Raw genomic sequence first — 15,560 nt, 5'->3', positions numbered from 1 at the left:
AGAGTGAGTGTAAACACACAAAAAATATTTTATTTTATGTGCTGGAATGTGCAGAAAATAGGTTTAAATGTTAAACTAATTTATTCCAGTCAGAGAATGTTGCATATAATTTAATTTTTGCTTGATGCATAAAGTTAAAAGATTAAAACTAATAAAACAAGTTTTAAAAAGAGACTTTTCCATTTGATTACATTTTGTATGATGGATTATGCAGAAAAAGTAGAATTGGGCTGAAAGATCTATCGCTTTATCACCTCTTCAGGTTGTAAATCGTGTTTTTAAAAAGTAACTAAGTAATTAATTACTTTTGAAAATAAGTAATCAGTAAAGTAACGGGATTACTTTTTTGGGGAAGTAATCAGTAATTAGTTACTGATTACTTTTTTCAAGTAACTTGACCAACACTGATGCTGGATGTTCTTCTGAAGTCCAAAAATAGAATTTGTGTCCCACTACCCAGGTGCTGTTAATAATGTATATGTATGGTAGTTTTCTGTGGTTCTCATCTTAAAAACAACCTTCTCTAATGCTATGACATCCTAATAATATAAGATATCAGAGATACATCTTTGCCAACATGCAGTGCAAATCACTACAATTTTATTTACCTCATGGAACAACCACATATGTATTGAGAAAACCAGCATTGTGGTATTAAATTTAGCTACTATATGAATGCACATAATCTCAGTGTGCTTTGTCATGTTGCCAAGTACTCATTTTGTTGTTGCAACATGCCAGTTGGCCCTCGCAGATGGTCCCACAGATAAATGTCATGTTGGAAATGTCACAAAAAACAGTTTTACGTGGTCACTCTGCTGGCGGGCCGGCGAGGAGCTGGCAGAGCTTGCACTGATCTGCGTGTGTTTTGTGTGCATGTAATCCAAGAAGCTAGACCAAAAAATAAATAAATAAAAAATACTGGGTTGTTTTTGCCTGTGTGTGAGTGTTTTCAAGCATTCATAAGCAACCTAATCATGCCAACATCTTCTGTCTCCCACCGAGACACAGCCAGACCTTTTTAATGACAAATATTCTAATTTAGCTTCTAATCAAATGCATACAGAAACGCATCACACTCGCATGCTCCTCACAGCAGGATGTCATGTGTGAAGCTGTCTTATTAAGTAGCTGGATTGGTGTTTACTACACATGACAACAAATACAACCAGTGGAACATAGTGCAACGTGATCACTATTTGCAGTTATTTGTGTGCTAGTTTTGATACGTGACATGGGTCAAGTAATTAAAAATAAACTATGTTCAATTAGCTAAAATATTTCCTGAGTTGCAGTTTTGAGACCACCACTCTGAGTTCATTTTCAAGTCCATCTTTGATCTGTACTTTGTCTTGATTGAAGCCACAGCAGAAAAGCCTACCTCACATAAATAGGATGTGGCAAAAGGAAGAAGTATGGCCAGGGCTCTCTTATCCAGCAGTTGGTAATCTTTGTCCACTACAATCCAAAATTCAACCAGGGTCTGTGACTTAAACTGCAGCCTCTTAGTTGAATCAGAGGTAAGATCAATGAACCGTTCCTCCTCGGATTTGCTGAAGTCAGCAGGGGGTGTTGCACTGAAGGGGTCACAGATCCAATTATTCTTTGGAATCTTGCACCAGGAAATATCTCTGGAAATGTTTCTGAAGGGCAGACATGTGTTCTCTGATGCATGGGATCACTGTATTCCGCAGCCTGCAGTCTCCAATGAATGATTTTGAATTCTCAAATTAGTCCACGTTTCCATCTTTCACTCGCTGCTTCCACATTTGCATCTGCAAATTTAGTTCATTGAGTTTCAGGAACATGTCACTGAGGTATGCCAGTTTCATGAGAAAGTTGTTGCAGTTAAATTTGTTGGTAAGATCACTGCCCTCTTCCCTCAAAAAGATGCGGATCTCATCTCGCAGTTCAGAGACCCTGGATAGCACCTTCCCACGTGACAGCTATCGGGACTCGCTGTGATACAAAACGGCTGTGTGGTCGGAGCCCATTTCTTCACACAGTGCTGAAAAAATCCGGGCTTTCACAGGTAGTGTTTTGATGTAATTGACTGTGGCGATGACATCAGTCATTACGTTACTGAGCTCAGGACTCAGCTGTTTAGACACCAGTGCTTCGCGGTGTATCATATAGTGCGTCCTCTGCACATTGGGGTAGACGCGCTTGATGAGCGCTTGCTGCCCTCCTGGTTTCCCAGCCATAGCCTGCGCCCCATTTGTGCAAATCCCGACACAGTCCTCCCATTTCAGCTCGACCTCTTTCAAGTAAGAATCTATGATTTTAAACAGTTCTTCTGCAGTTGCTCTGGCAGGAACTTGTTTGCAGAAAAGTAATTCCTCCCTCATCTCCATCAAGGAATCTGACATACATTATCAATAAGCAGTCTTTTTTAATATCAGTGGCTTCATCCATCTACAGAGAAAAGCAGCTGTCACGCACCTTATCCTCTATGTCCTTTGACATATCATAAATGCGCCTGCCGATGGTATTATTGGACGAGGAATATCCCGTTATACCCTGTTTGCTGGCTGCTGCGTCGTCAGTCATAGTTGAAACCATATCCATAGCACAGGGAAGTATTAATTCCTCTGCAATCGTGTGCGGCTTTTTACACTGAGCCACTCGGTAGGCAACTTTATAGGAGCTGAGGAGAGCATTTGCCGAAACAGATGCAGCTCTAGTAAAGAGACACTGTTGACCACAACAATTTAGAAGTTTTTGTCTGAAAAAGTCCACTGATTTGTCTTTGTGCTCTGGATGTTTTGTCTCTAAGTGGCGTCTTAGCTTGTTGGGCTTTAAACTGTCTCAAGCTAGCACTTTAAGACAGACAACACACTGCGGCCTCTCCTCATTACCCACTGCTGTGCAGGTGAAGCCAAGCGCAAGATATGCTTCATCATATTTTCTGCTTTTTGCTTTGGAAGGAAGTGGGTTTGTACGCATATTTGGTGATGCTTCATCTTCTGCTTTTTGTTTGTGTCAAAAACCTGTCCATTATGCTAGCAGGTTCTGTTAGTTCCACATCAGTCATTTCCCATCTTTGTTTGTATGTCACCAACTGTAGATAAACGTTCCCTGTCAGTAAATTCGGTCCTTTCTCTCATCACTCCACACGTCTGCCGTTGCAGCCCTGATAGAAAAACCCCGGGGCTTAACACGTTAAATAAAAAGTGCAATATTGTAACTGTTTTTTAAAAATCTATTCCTAATTTGGAAATATATTTAATTTACAAGTTTTAGAGGGTTCTTTCGACAGTATATATCCAAGATAAATGATCACAATTATAATATTTCTTACTGCCTCAAAATCAAATTGAATCAAATCAAATCAGGACCTTGTGAATCAGAATTGAACGAGTTGTAGAAATCTGTGACAATACCAGCCCTAATTAGAAAGTCCACTACACAGACTCGGTGGCACAATGCTGCAAAGGAATGCAATCTAGCTAACAGTGGGACATGGAGAATGACAGCAGGTTTTCTAGACCAAGACAACTTTGTTCACCCATCCTTGGTTCCTGAAGTGGTTCCAACAACAGTTATTTACATCTACATCTATGTTATCACCATATTAAAATAATAAGATAAACATGTGATTTCTTGTTCATGGATTTTCACCTTTCAGGGTCAAGGAATGTAGCCTCTGCTATATTCGAGGGAGTACTGTAGTTACTTTCAGGTGGACTCTTGCCCCAAGGGTTCACCAGATCAGGTAGCTGTGCATGTTTTATTTGGCAGAGTTTATGCTGGACAGAGATGGGCAGTAACGCGTTACTTGTAACTCGTTACTGTAATCCGATTGCTTTTTTCAAGTAACAAGTAAAGTAAGGGATTACTATTGCAAAAGCGGTAATTAGATTACCGTTACTTTCCCGTAGGAACGCTGCGTTACTGCGTTACTAAAACCGTGATTTTTTTTTTTTTTGCAAGAATGTCTCATGACAGTGACGTAAGCAAGTGCAACGTTTGTGGCAACAGCTGTGTGCAGATCAACAATGGATCATATATCGAGTGCGGGAGAGAGTATGAGCGTGCAGCGTTTAAAGCGTGGAAGTACTGACCTTACTTTGAGTTTGATTCCATAAAAAGTGACAAAAACATTAGTGTCCGTTGTGCGTGGGAAGAAAACTTCTTTTTACAGCGAAAAAACCCCTAAACTTCCAACAAGCACCGAGTAGCTACGACGTAATGGGAAACTCACAGAGAAACTCGCAGATTTTTCCACTGACCGCTGCGGCACACCTGCACCAGGGTAAACCTCCGCCTACCCCACTCCTGCTTTACAGGTGAAAATAGAGCAACAGGACCACTGAGTCTTTGACTTTATTTATTTTCTGCTATGTTTTACTTGCATCTATTTGAAAGAGTGAGTGTAAACACACACACAAAAAAAAAATTATGTGCTGGAATGTGCAGAAAATAGGTTTAAATATTAAACTAATTTCTTCCAGTCAGAGAATGTTGCATGTAATTTAATTTTTGCTTGATGCATAAAGTTAAAAGATTAAAACTAATAAACAAGTTTTAAAAAGAGACTTTTCCATTTGATTATATTTTGTATGATGGATTATGCAGAAAAAGTAGAATTGGGCTGAAAGATCTATCGCTTTATCACCTCTTCAGGTTGTAAATCGTGTTTTTAAAAAGTAACTAAGTAATTAATTACTTTTGAAAATAAGTAATCAGTAAAGTAATGGGATTACTTTTTGGGGGAAGTAATCAGTAATTAGTTACTGATTACTTTTTTCAAGTAACTTGACCAACACTGATGCTGGATGCTCTTCTGAAGTCCAAAAATAGAATTTGTGTCGCCGTCTAGAATCACACCAGCAGCCTTTCACTTGTCAAGTACAAGTTCAAAAAACTAAATTATACAGCCCACAAAATAAAAAAGAATTAGTTGATAATTAAAAGTATATCTTTAGCTTAAGTCAGCTTCCTCAGCATGTTATTTTCAGGGTCAGGAATCTATATATCCCTGATCAAAGGAGGTTGGTTCAAGCCCTGACTGGGGCCTTTGAAAGTAGAGTTTCCCGTTCTCCCTGTGCCATGGGTTTCCTCTGAATACTTCAGCTTCCTCCCACACTCAGCTGACATGCAGGTTAGGTTATCTGGTTATATGGAAAAACTTGCTGTAGGTGACAGGTAGACAAAGTCCTCAAAGCGTATAAAATAAGTCCTAGTTCGTCAAAAATTAAATCTGACACCAGCCTTTAATATGCTGAGGAAGTTAGTTGGACCTTAAAAGTGTGCTTATGTAATAAAAAGCAGAGATTCCGCAATTCCGCCTGATCCGTTGAGGCTAATGCTGAATGTAAAGTTTAAATTCTGTGTAACCTTAACTTAGCATTTTTATGTCACACGGCTTTACAAAAAACCCCACAAACTACTGTGTGTCTCTGAATCTGTTAAAGCCTGTGAAAAATCTCAATCACTATTTTCCTTCAAGAAAATAAGAAAGCCTTCTGACACAAGAGAACTATGATTTATATGTTTTATAGATGAGTAAAATTTGCAGCAATTACAGGACATTCTTGATGTCACGTTTTCGGTCTGTTGCTCATTAAATGCTAGTGGGACTAATGCAGCGTTTCATACTGATCTATTATTAACTGCTAAAGATGGTTCAGTCTTTGTTCTGCTTGAATTAATCTTATAGTGTTTGTCAGAATCACTTACTACTTCCATTACCTCGCTTTGCAAAGTGCTCAGCCTCAGAGAAACCGGTTTAGACTGCTTTAGATCGTACTTGTTAAACAGAAAACCTCCAATGCTTCGTCATCATGAGCCTCTGTGGGCTCTATGCATGGTGCCATATTCCTGATTTACATGCCTTAATCAAGACTGACATGCAGATGACACCTCGATTTATTTCCCTTTAAACAGACAGAAAAAAAAAAAACCTCTCTTGCTCTAGTTAGAAGAGAATAAAAATTGAATATAATTTGGTTTGTCTTTCTAAAATTCACAATAAAGAATAGCCTTGTTTCTCTATCCAAAAATCTAAGTATGCTGTGTGACCTAAGTGCTGTTTAGACAAACAAGTATTTAATTACTGGATTACTACAAGCCAGAGTGCTGTAATATGAACTTCTAATCAAACCAGTTTTTCCAGCTTGCAAGGCACGTTTCTTTTAATGCTATGCTAAAGGATAGTGTGGTGACCCACTAGAGGGCTACCATCACACCCAAGCTTGGAGGAGGGCGTCAGGTTTATATTGTTGGATTATATATTTCTGAGCATAAATGACAACCATATATGCTTAGAGGTATATAATTGATTGCATATTGATAGGATGTTTGATCCTTAATAGTCTGCAAAGACTCTGTGTGCATTCCAGAGCACTCTGACACACACACACTCCCTGAAGCTATGTTTGTCTTAAGCTCTTTGTCAATGCGATTCATCAAACTCATTATCAGGATGCACTTGCCTGGTCAATTTGTTCAAGAGCCTCTTTTCATAGTTTGGAAATTCACAAATATACAGGTTTCCTACAGCGGTAAAGTTAGTTAATTTCCAAAATAAAGCATATGAATACATCTGGCTCCCATTTATTTGATAATCTTGAAGCTAAACAAACTAACCAAAGAAATTTATTTTTAAAATCCTTTCCTGCTACTGGCTGTGAAGCAGGAGACAACAAACCACTAAAGTTTTATATCCAGACAATGCTAGTACAGTGGGGCAAAAAAGTATTTAGTCAGCCACCGATTGTGCAAGTTCCCCCACTTAAAATGATGACAGAGGTCAGTAATTTGCACCAGAGGTACACTTCAACTTTGAGAGACAGAATATGAAAAAAAAAATCCATGAATTCACATGGTAGGATTTGTAAAGAATTTATTCGTAAATTAGGGTGGAAAATAAGTATTTGGTCACCTCAAACAAGGAAAATCTCTGGCTCTCACAGACCTGTAACGTCTTCTGTAAGAAGTTTTTCTGTCCCCCACTCGTTACCTGTATGAATGGCACCTGTTTGAACTCATCATCTGTATAAAAGACACCTGTCCACAGCCTCAAACAATCAGACTCCAAACTCCGCCATGGCCAAGACCAAAGAGCTTTCGAAGGACACCAGGAAAAGTATTGTAGACCTGCTCCAGACTGGGAAGAGTGAATCTACAATAGGCAAGCAGCTTGGTGTGAAAAAATCAACTGTGGGAGCAATCATCAGAAAATGGAAGACATACAAGACCACTGATAATCTCCCTCGATCTGGGGCTCCACGCAAGATCTCATCCCGTGGGGTCAAAATGATCATGAGAACGGTGAGCAAAGATCCCAGACCCACACGGGGGGACCTGGTGAATGACCTGCAGAGAGCTGGGACCAAAGTAACAAAGGTCACCATCAGTAACACACTACAACGGCAGGGAATCAAATCCCGCAGTGCCAGACGTGTTCCGCTGCTGAAGCCAGTGCATGTCCAGGCCCGTCTGAAGTTTGCCAGAGAGCACATGGATGATACAGCAGAGGATTGGGAGAATGTCATGTGGTCAGATGAAACCAAAGTAGAACTTTTTGGTATAAACTCAACTCGTCGTGTTTGGAGGACAAAGAATACTGAGTTGCATCCCAAGAACACCATACCTACTGTGAAGCATGGGGGTGGAAACATCATGCTATGGGGCTGTTTTTCTGCCAAGGGGACAGGACGACTGATCCGTGTTAAGGACAGAATGAATGGGGCCATGTATCGTGAGATTTTGAGCCAAAACCTCCTTCCATCAGTGAGAACTTTGAAGATGAAACGAGGCTGGGTCTTCCAACATGACAATGATCCAAAACACACCGCCCGGGCAACAAAGGAGTGGCTCCGTAAGAAGCATTTGAAAGTCCTGGAGTGGCCTAGCCAGTCTCCAGACCTCAACCCCATAGAAAATCTGTGGCGGGAGTTGAAAGTCCGTGTTGCTCGGCGACAGCCCCAAAACATCACTGCTCTCGAGAAGATCTGCATGGAGGAATGGGCCAAAATACCAGCTACTGTGTGTGCAAACCTGGTAAAGACCTATAGTAAACGTTTGACCTCTGTTATTGCCAACAAAGGTTATGTTACAAAGTATTGAGTTGTATTTTTGTTATTGACCAAATACTTATTTTCCACCCTGATTTACGAATAAATTCTTTACAAATCCTACCATGTGGATTCATGGATTTTTTTTTCACATTCTGTCTCTCACAGTTGAAGTGTACCTCTGGTGCAAATTACTGACCTCTGTCATCATTTTAGGTGGGGGAACTTGCACAATCGGTGGCTGACTAAATACTTTTTTGCCCCACTGTATGTGTTGGCAGGTTACGGAGAGCTCAACATCTCAACTATTGTTCCTTGTTATTGTTAGTTTGTCAGTCTGGACTGTATATCCATGGTGTTCAAATGTACCATTTGCATTCCCTTCTGAAGTTTTCGTGTAAAAGTCTTTGCAGCTTTTAGAATTGAATCACTCATTTGAGAAGAAAATTCTCAGAAAAGTAGGATAAGACTAGATCTCTGAAAGTTTTTAGTCAGTAAAATATTGTTATTGCGTAAACAATAAAGTACATTTACATTTGTAACCAAACTTCAAATGGGCAAATCATCATTCCCATCATTTATGTTAACTCTCTTAATTTTCTTGATAACTAGGAAGTCATTAGTAAGGGTTTACCATACTAAATGATTACATTCTCTGCTTTCACAAGTTAATACCCTGAGTAACATCAGATCTCTCAGTTTCACTTTTAGTGAATGACAACTGCTGGTTGAGTCATGAAACCAGTTGCAACTGGTTGCGCAGGCATCATCATCACTCCTGGCTGGACAGTTGGAACAGGCTGCATGTTGATGACAGTGTTATTGTGTAAGTTGATGACAGTTGGCGCTTTCTTGCGATGCTTTAACTCACGATGCATCTGACACCAGGAGCACCACTCACAGAAGCAGGAAATTGCAATGTCCTTACAGAGAGAGCCCTGCAGAAAGAGAGTACAAGCATTACAGATGTGGTGTAATTCAGGTGGAGGAGCAGGTCATCTACCAACCAGAGGTTTGGTAGATCAATCCGTGGCTCTTCTGGTCCACATGTCACAATATCCTTGCAGCAGATACTGAGTATGTGTGTGAATGTTTGACAAAAAACATTTAGGCATAGTTGAAATCAACTATGGATGTTTTTGTTTCAGTGAGTGAGACTTGTAATTCCCACTAAAGTCCAGCTTTGAGTTCAGTGTCATCATCTCACGGTTCATACCTTGATGCCATATCTGTTTCGCATGGCAGCTCTTACAGACAAAACTGCAGGAGGAACACAAACAGGTATCCCAAAGACTGCTAATACACCAGAGCCACATATATCACATAAAGGGAGACAGTTGTTCTCTCCAAATCTTCCTGAAACAGTGCAGGCGAGACAGGGGCAGCACCAGAATCCATAGCAGCCTGAAAAACACAGAAACGCATCAACAAAGTTGTAAGAAGTCTGAAAAGATGAAGGCAACACAAATGAGAAAAAAACTGTAGTCCTGAAAACACAAATGCAATTTATGAGACAAATTTAACTGGCTTCTTACAAGTATTTACATCCTCAAAGCAGTCAAGGAGACCACTGTCCCAGTCTGTCAAGGGTTTTTCTGCCATTGTATGTTGAACTTCACCCACAGACACTGAACGATCACTCTGTGAAAGTCGAGAAGCAGAAAAAACAAAATAAAATGAAAATTAAAAGTACAAATTAAATGAAAGTTAAAATTTTGGAGCACTTTCTTTCAAACTACAGCCAAAAGGCATATGCCGTCGATCTCTTTAGTAATCTTTTAATTCTCCAATTAAGCTTTATTAATATATCCATAATTTACAGGACATTTTATATAACAAGGTAAATATACTAGAGCATTACAGAGAGAAACACCTAAACATCCACCATGAACAAGCATTTGGGGATGTTGGAAAAACAAGCTTTCTATAAACATCCAAGTGACTTAAAAACAAACAGCAATACATGGTTGACATATCTCAGAAAGATGGCTTGTGTAATTTGAAACACGAGTACAGTAACGCAACTCTCTCCTGAACAGGATATGTAGACTGGTTTGGAAGTGAAAGTCTATTACGCTTACAGTTCAGACAGTTTAATGTACTTTAACTGTCTCTGTGACCGTTCTCAGTCATCCAGGTCATCGTAGAAGCTTCTTCAGTTCAGTTCAGAACTGAAGCTTCTCAAATGAAATGTGAAACATCTTCAAGAAACTTAAAGAACTCCAGACGCTTTTCTTTTCAAGCTCACTAATCTACTTTAACTGTCCTCTACAACACACAGCTTAGAATCTGGAGTTCGATATGTGGTTTGCCTTTGGGAATAATAATTTAAAAAACAACACTAGAAACACAGGCTATTAAAAAGTATACCTCTCTCTTTCTAAGAACTTCGATACTGTTATACACATTTGAGTCTTTTTTTGTTGTTGTTTCAGTTCATATAAACCTTAACGTTTTACAGCCACACCCTCATGATGGCCTCTGCTTCTCCAAAGAGGGCTAACAAACAAAACACACTGCGTGTACACCCATGTAATCCAATAAATTATAAAGTCAAAGCTTTCTCTTTGCAAACCGCCTCTAGTATCAGGTACAAAAAGTACTAATCACTAAGTTTATGTGAAAAGACTTGTAGAAAACTGGAAGGTCTTACCTGCCCCTCTGCGCACCTCTTAATGACTGAACGGAGGCTCTTTGGACTGAGTTTATTTCAGTTGGGTCAACACAAATAACACTGCAAAGCTTGAAACTCTGGAAACGGAAAAATGAAACTCAAAGTCCATTCAACAATGTCCTTCATGGCCATTGTGTTTTAACCTTTGAATACAAGCGCAGTCACCCACACAGCTGTACAAGCAGGTACTCACAGACTCACGCTATCTCGGTTGGCTACTGCCTCTAAATGTATCTGGTATTGTTAGTACTGTGTGCTGTTCATTAACATATATTATTTACTGCTGTTTATGCTTATGTTGGTTGTTGCTTTGTTTTCTCTGATTTTTTTTATTTATTTATTTTCAGTAGGTGTTGAAGCAGATTCTAAGTGTTTTTTCCTTCCATCTCCTTCTTTTAAGTTTCTCCACAGCTTTATTCTTTCTTTTCTTGCCCCGAGTCTGTTACATTGTGATTGTAATAATTAAATATAAAAGAAATCCTAAAAATATTTCTTTAAAATATGGCTATCAAGTGGACCAATATAGCAAATGCATTTTTGTCCTTCAGACACAAATTCTGATTGCTACACTGGCGGACAGGACAGGGGAAAAAGAAAGAGGAAAAAACCTCAACTAAATCCTTAACAAGGGTGAAAATGATCCAATAATCGGGCAACTATGGGTGAAGAAAATTCAGGAGAAGCAGAAAAACCAAAGGAATTTGTTATCTTGAGTGTCTATGCTAACGATTATCTGACCTCACTTCTGACAGAAATTGAGGCTGTCAGTCTTCCAAAGAAAATACAGAAGATATTAGCTAAGTCAAATTTACAGCTACCGTACACAAAACTGCCTCAAACAGTAGCAAAGTGATGGATGCATTCCAGCTGATGACCTGGAAAAGGACTTAGATATAGGGACAGACTCTTCACCTCTTCAGCGTGGTCTTGGACTAAGCTGGATCCTTGAATATGATGCCTTCATCTTCCAGGCTCCTAAGCAAGAATGATCCTTCACTTAGTCAGGCACATCCTCTATAGCTGTACATTGCTGTACATCACTGTACCGTGCAAGGCCCTCATCCGAGACCATACCACTGATCTATGTGACTGCTAAAGAAAAGAAATGGAATGCACAGAAAAACGGTGGGGTCGAACTCCGGTACATACCCAAATCGTATGTCTCTCTGTTTTCAATGCAGCACCAAAAACATTGTTTCTTCTCAGATGAGTCGTTTATTGAAACTACAGCTGTCATTGGCAAGTTTGTAACTATTATAACTAACTAACTATTCACAAAGGTTTTACACGTACGTATCCAAAAAATGACTCAAGAATTAGAAATAGGGTGGGTTTAAAAACTTGATTTCCCATTTCAAATCGATTTTCATTTGAAGAATATCGATTCATTAAGTCCTGAAATACATTTTTAAATATAAATGAATTTTGCCAGAAATGCCAGAATCTCAGCTAAAAGCTCACAAAAGTATTTCAACACCCACTAAACTGCTAAAACAGCAAACGATTGAAGAGCAGGTAAATGGTTTCCACATAAATATCTGAACACAAATTGCGGTTAGTCTGGCAACAATGGACACGCCTTTGGGTGCTGAAAGCTGACAGATTTGCAATCTCACAGACTGCACAGCTGCAGGCTTTGTCACTCTGTCCAAAATTCACTGATCCAACAGCAAAGGAAGATCAAAACTACACTTGAAAAACATTGTCATGAATTCCACCTTACTTTGGTTGTCTTGCTTCCACCACGAGAAAACCCATTAAAAATCCATTAAAAATCTCTATTTTTCTGCGTGATTCTCTTTGTTATTACCCACCAGTCTACCGTTGTGTAGAGCACTGTCGGCCGCTGTTTTTTTTTAAAAATTTTATTTATTTTCCCAAAATTTGCTCTAACAGGAAAACCTAATTTCTGCTTTTCAATAACAAAGAAATTTCAACTTTTACAACTTATGCTAAATTGCAAAACGCTTATCTGTGTCTCTAACAAACTTCTAACTTTGCTCTGCTTCGCTTCAGCAGCATCAGATAATCGTCAAATGTTGATTCATGGTTTCCTTCAGTTTTTGATCTCCTGCAGATCGTTTTCAAGGGGGTCATAATGCTGTAAAAGACCAGGCCAAAAAGAATCTTGATATTTTTCAGTTTTATTCTCAGTTACTTTGACACGAAGGCATCTGCTGTGATCCTTGAACCTCTGATTAAGTCTCACAACTATCAGCTTTGCTTTTAATCCAAGATAGTTTACACTGAGTGTGTAATTGCAGAGAAATTGTCACGGTCCTGGATCGGTGACCCAGTGTTTTATACCTGTTTAATTTGTTTCTTGATTATTTGTTTTTCATGGTTATCAATGTTAGTGTTTTGGTTCCTGTTCAAGTATTTCTAGCTCTATTCCTGTTCCGTTTTGTGTCTGCTCTGTGCCTTCCTGTCCCATGTTTCAGGCCTCTGTCTCCCCGGTGACTACTCTCTTTTGCTTCCTCCCAGTCTTGTCTCATCTGATTAGTGTCAGCTGGTTTTCCCTGCCTAACTGCCATTTCTTTGTTTCCTTGTCTGTGTGTATATAGTGTATACGAGGATGTTGGTCCGTCTGTCTGTCATGCCCTGCTCTCTGTCTCCTCACGCTTCGAGGTTGTGAGATTGTTACATCTTATTATATCTTATGCTACCTTATACTTCTAATCAAAGAATTGTTGAATCATTATACAGTACATATACAAGATAAATGATCACAATTATAATATAATAATATATTTATAATATTTCAAAATCAAATTGAGGCAAATCAAATCATGACCTTGCGAATCAGAATTGAACGAGTTGTAGAAATCAGTGACAATATCAGCCCTAATTAGAAAGTCCACTACACAGACTCGGTGGCACAATGCTGCAAAGCAAAATGCAATCTAGCTAACAGTGGGACATGGAGAATTTATAAACGACTTTATAAACTTTATAAAATGGGTGAAGAACCTTTCAGACCGGAATCTCACTGAACCTGAAAAGAAAGTATTAGCTAAAGGTCTCAATTTTGCCATTTCTCCGCAACATTCGCCCTAGTGATGGGTCGTTCGCAAACGAAATGGCTCTTAGAGCCGACTCTTTGACGTGAACGACGCGAGCCGGCTCCTTATCGCGAGCTGTCTCCTTATCGCGAGCCGTCACGTGTTTTTTTTTTTTTTTTTTTTCTTTCTCTCAGCCTCTCTCTCGCACTTTTTTTCCGTTTCACTCTGCACGCGAGCCTTGTGCTTTACGCTGGGCAGAGGGGGGAGGGGCGGTAGTTACACTCAGTAGCACAGGAACAGAGCCAGAGAGAGAGAAAGAGAGGCAGGGACAACAACATTAGAAAGGTATAGTAATCATCCACAACTATTTTCGGTTGCAGATGATAAAGGATTGAGAAAGTTTATTCATGCAGGTCCATATGACAGAGAATATGCATGTTCTTTTAGTTTTCATATTATAATTTATATTTAATTGTGTTGTGGTTTGCAGTGTTTTGTGTTCTTTTCACTTTAAATTTGTGAAAGGAAAAAGCTGAAAATTTAAATAGTTAAAACTTGAAATGTGAATAGTTGATTTTTGTATTAGATGATTTATTTATTACATTTTATGTGGAGTGAATAAATAAAAGTATATTTACGGTGGCCCCTAGAGACAAAGCACACACAAACTTCAAATCACGTACGAACTCTGAAGCATGTACAAACTCCAAAACACGTAAAAACATGTACAAACTCCAAAACACGTAAAAACTCCAAAACACGTAAAAACACGTACAAACTCCGAAGCACGTAAAAACTCAGAAGCATATAAAAACTCAGAAGCACATAAAAACTCAAAACACGTACAAAAAACAACAGAAGTGCTCCAGGATGCTGGGTGCAGTGTTGAGCCTTTGTTATCTTGTGGCTACACAAGCCAGCAAGTACCAATGACCGGATTTGGTGTGTGGTAATAACAGGTAAATGAACTTTTTTTTAAAATTATTTGAATATATATATATGAGTGCCTGTGTATAAATACACAAACAATACACACATGCTTTCAATTGTGTAATTTAAGTGATCTAGTAGCTCTGCTTTGGAAGTTCAGTTCATGCTAGAAATGTGTTTTGGAGTTTGTACGTGTTTTGTCTCTAGGGGCCACCGCATATATTTATATATAAACATATATAAATAAAACCACTTGTTTTTACGTTAGTAATTCCTTTTGTGCATAATTGTATATTATTGTTAATAATAAATTAATTAAAGCAACAAAACAACCTGAAGAGCCGGTTCGGAGCCGAAAGAGCCGGCTCTTTTTAGTGAGCCGAACCGAAAGAGCCGGATCTCTAAAAAGAGCCGGAAATCCCATCACTAATTCGCCCATAGTGGACCTCATCACAGCCACAGAAACCGCCATATGGATTAATAAATCATCACAGACAGAAGCAGAGCAAATCAGGATGAAAGTCTCAGCCACCCTCTCCAGTGCCAAAGTCCCGCCGTCTAACCTCACATTACAAGAAAAGAAGGCCGTCGCTTCCCTGAGCAAAGACCACAACATCACTATATTACCAGCTGATAAGGGAAGATGCACCATGGTCCTAAACACAACGGATTACCAGACAAAGATCACGACTCTCCTCAGTGACACCAGACACCAGCGATGGAGGATAAGAAAGACAGATGCAACAACATTGTCATCCCCTATGTAGCCGGTGTATCAGAGAAACTCAGGAGAGTTTTCTCCAAGCATGACATCCTGGTGCATTTCAGACCCAGCAACACGCTCAGACAGACACTGGTTCATCCCAAAGACAAAACTCCAAAACACAAACTTAACAATGTGGTGTATGCTGTGCAGTGCAGCGAGGAATGCCC

The 15,560-nt window shown here is 39.3% G+C and overlaps 1 protein-coding gene across 1 annotated transcript; it reads right to left on the bottom strand.

Moving 5' to 3' along the window:
• Positions 1-8,615: 8,615 nt before the first annotated feature.
• LOC146689906 (cornifelin-like) lies at positions 8,616-10,791 on the bottom strand. Its single transcript, XM_085436520.1, has 4 exons — positions 10,675-10,791; positions 9,557-9,662; positions 9,238-9,425; positions 8,616-8,959 (listed from the first exon to the last, which is right to left on the bottom strand). The coding sequence occupies exons 2-4, from the start codon at positions 9,621-9,623 to the stop codon at positions 8,729-8,731; spliced, it is 486 nt and encodes a 161-aa protein (XP_085292646.1). The 5' UTR covers positions 9,624-9,662; positions 10,675-10,791; the 3' UTR covers positions 8,616-8,728.
• Positions 10,792-15,560: the final 4,769 nt, after the last annotated feature.

This window comes from Copadichromis virginalis, linkage group LG17 (genome assembly GCF_057382275.1).
Source record: "Copadichromis virginalis isolate Kocher_CV1m ecotype Utaka linkage group LG17, C_Virginalis_male_GT1.1, whole genome shotgun sequence".
In the NCBI taxonomy this organism is placed as follows: Eukaryota; Metazoa; Chordata; class Actinopteri; order Cichliformes; family Cichlidae; genus Copadichromis; species Copadichromis virginalis.
This window is presented reverse-complemented; position numbering and strand designations above follow the sequence as displayed.

What these genes read in the sequence shown, in the direction of transcription:
- LOC146689906 (XM_085436520.1), bottom strand. Translation starts at nt 9,623, where the DNA reads ATGGCAGAAAAACCCTTGACAGACTGGGACAGTGGTCTCCTTGACTGC. An exon ending in CTTTGAGGATGTAAATACTT is followed by an intron (nt 9,426 to 9,556) that starts GTAAGAAGCCAG and finishes TGTGTTTTTCAG; the next exon opens with GCTGCTATGGATTCTGGTGC. An exon ending in GAAACAGATATGGCATCAAG is followed by an intron (nt 8,960 to 9,237) that starts GTATGAACCGTG and finishes CTCTTTCTGCAG; the next exon opens with GGCTCTCTCTGTAAGGACAT.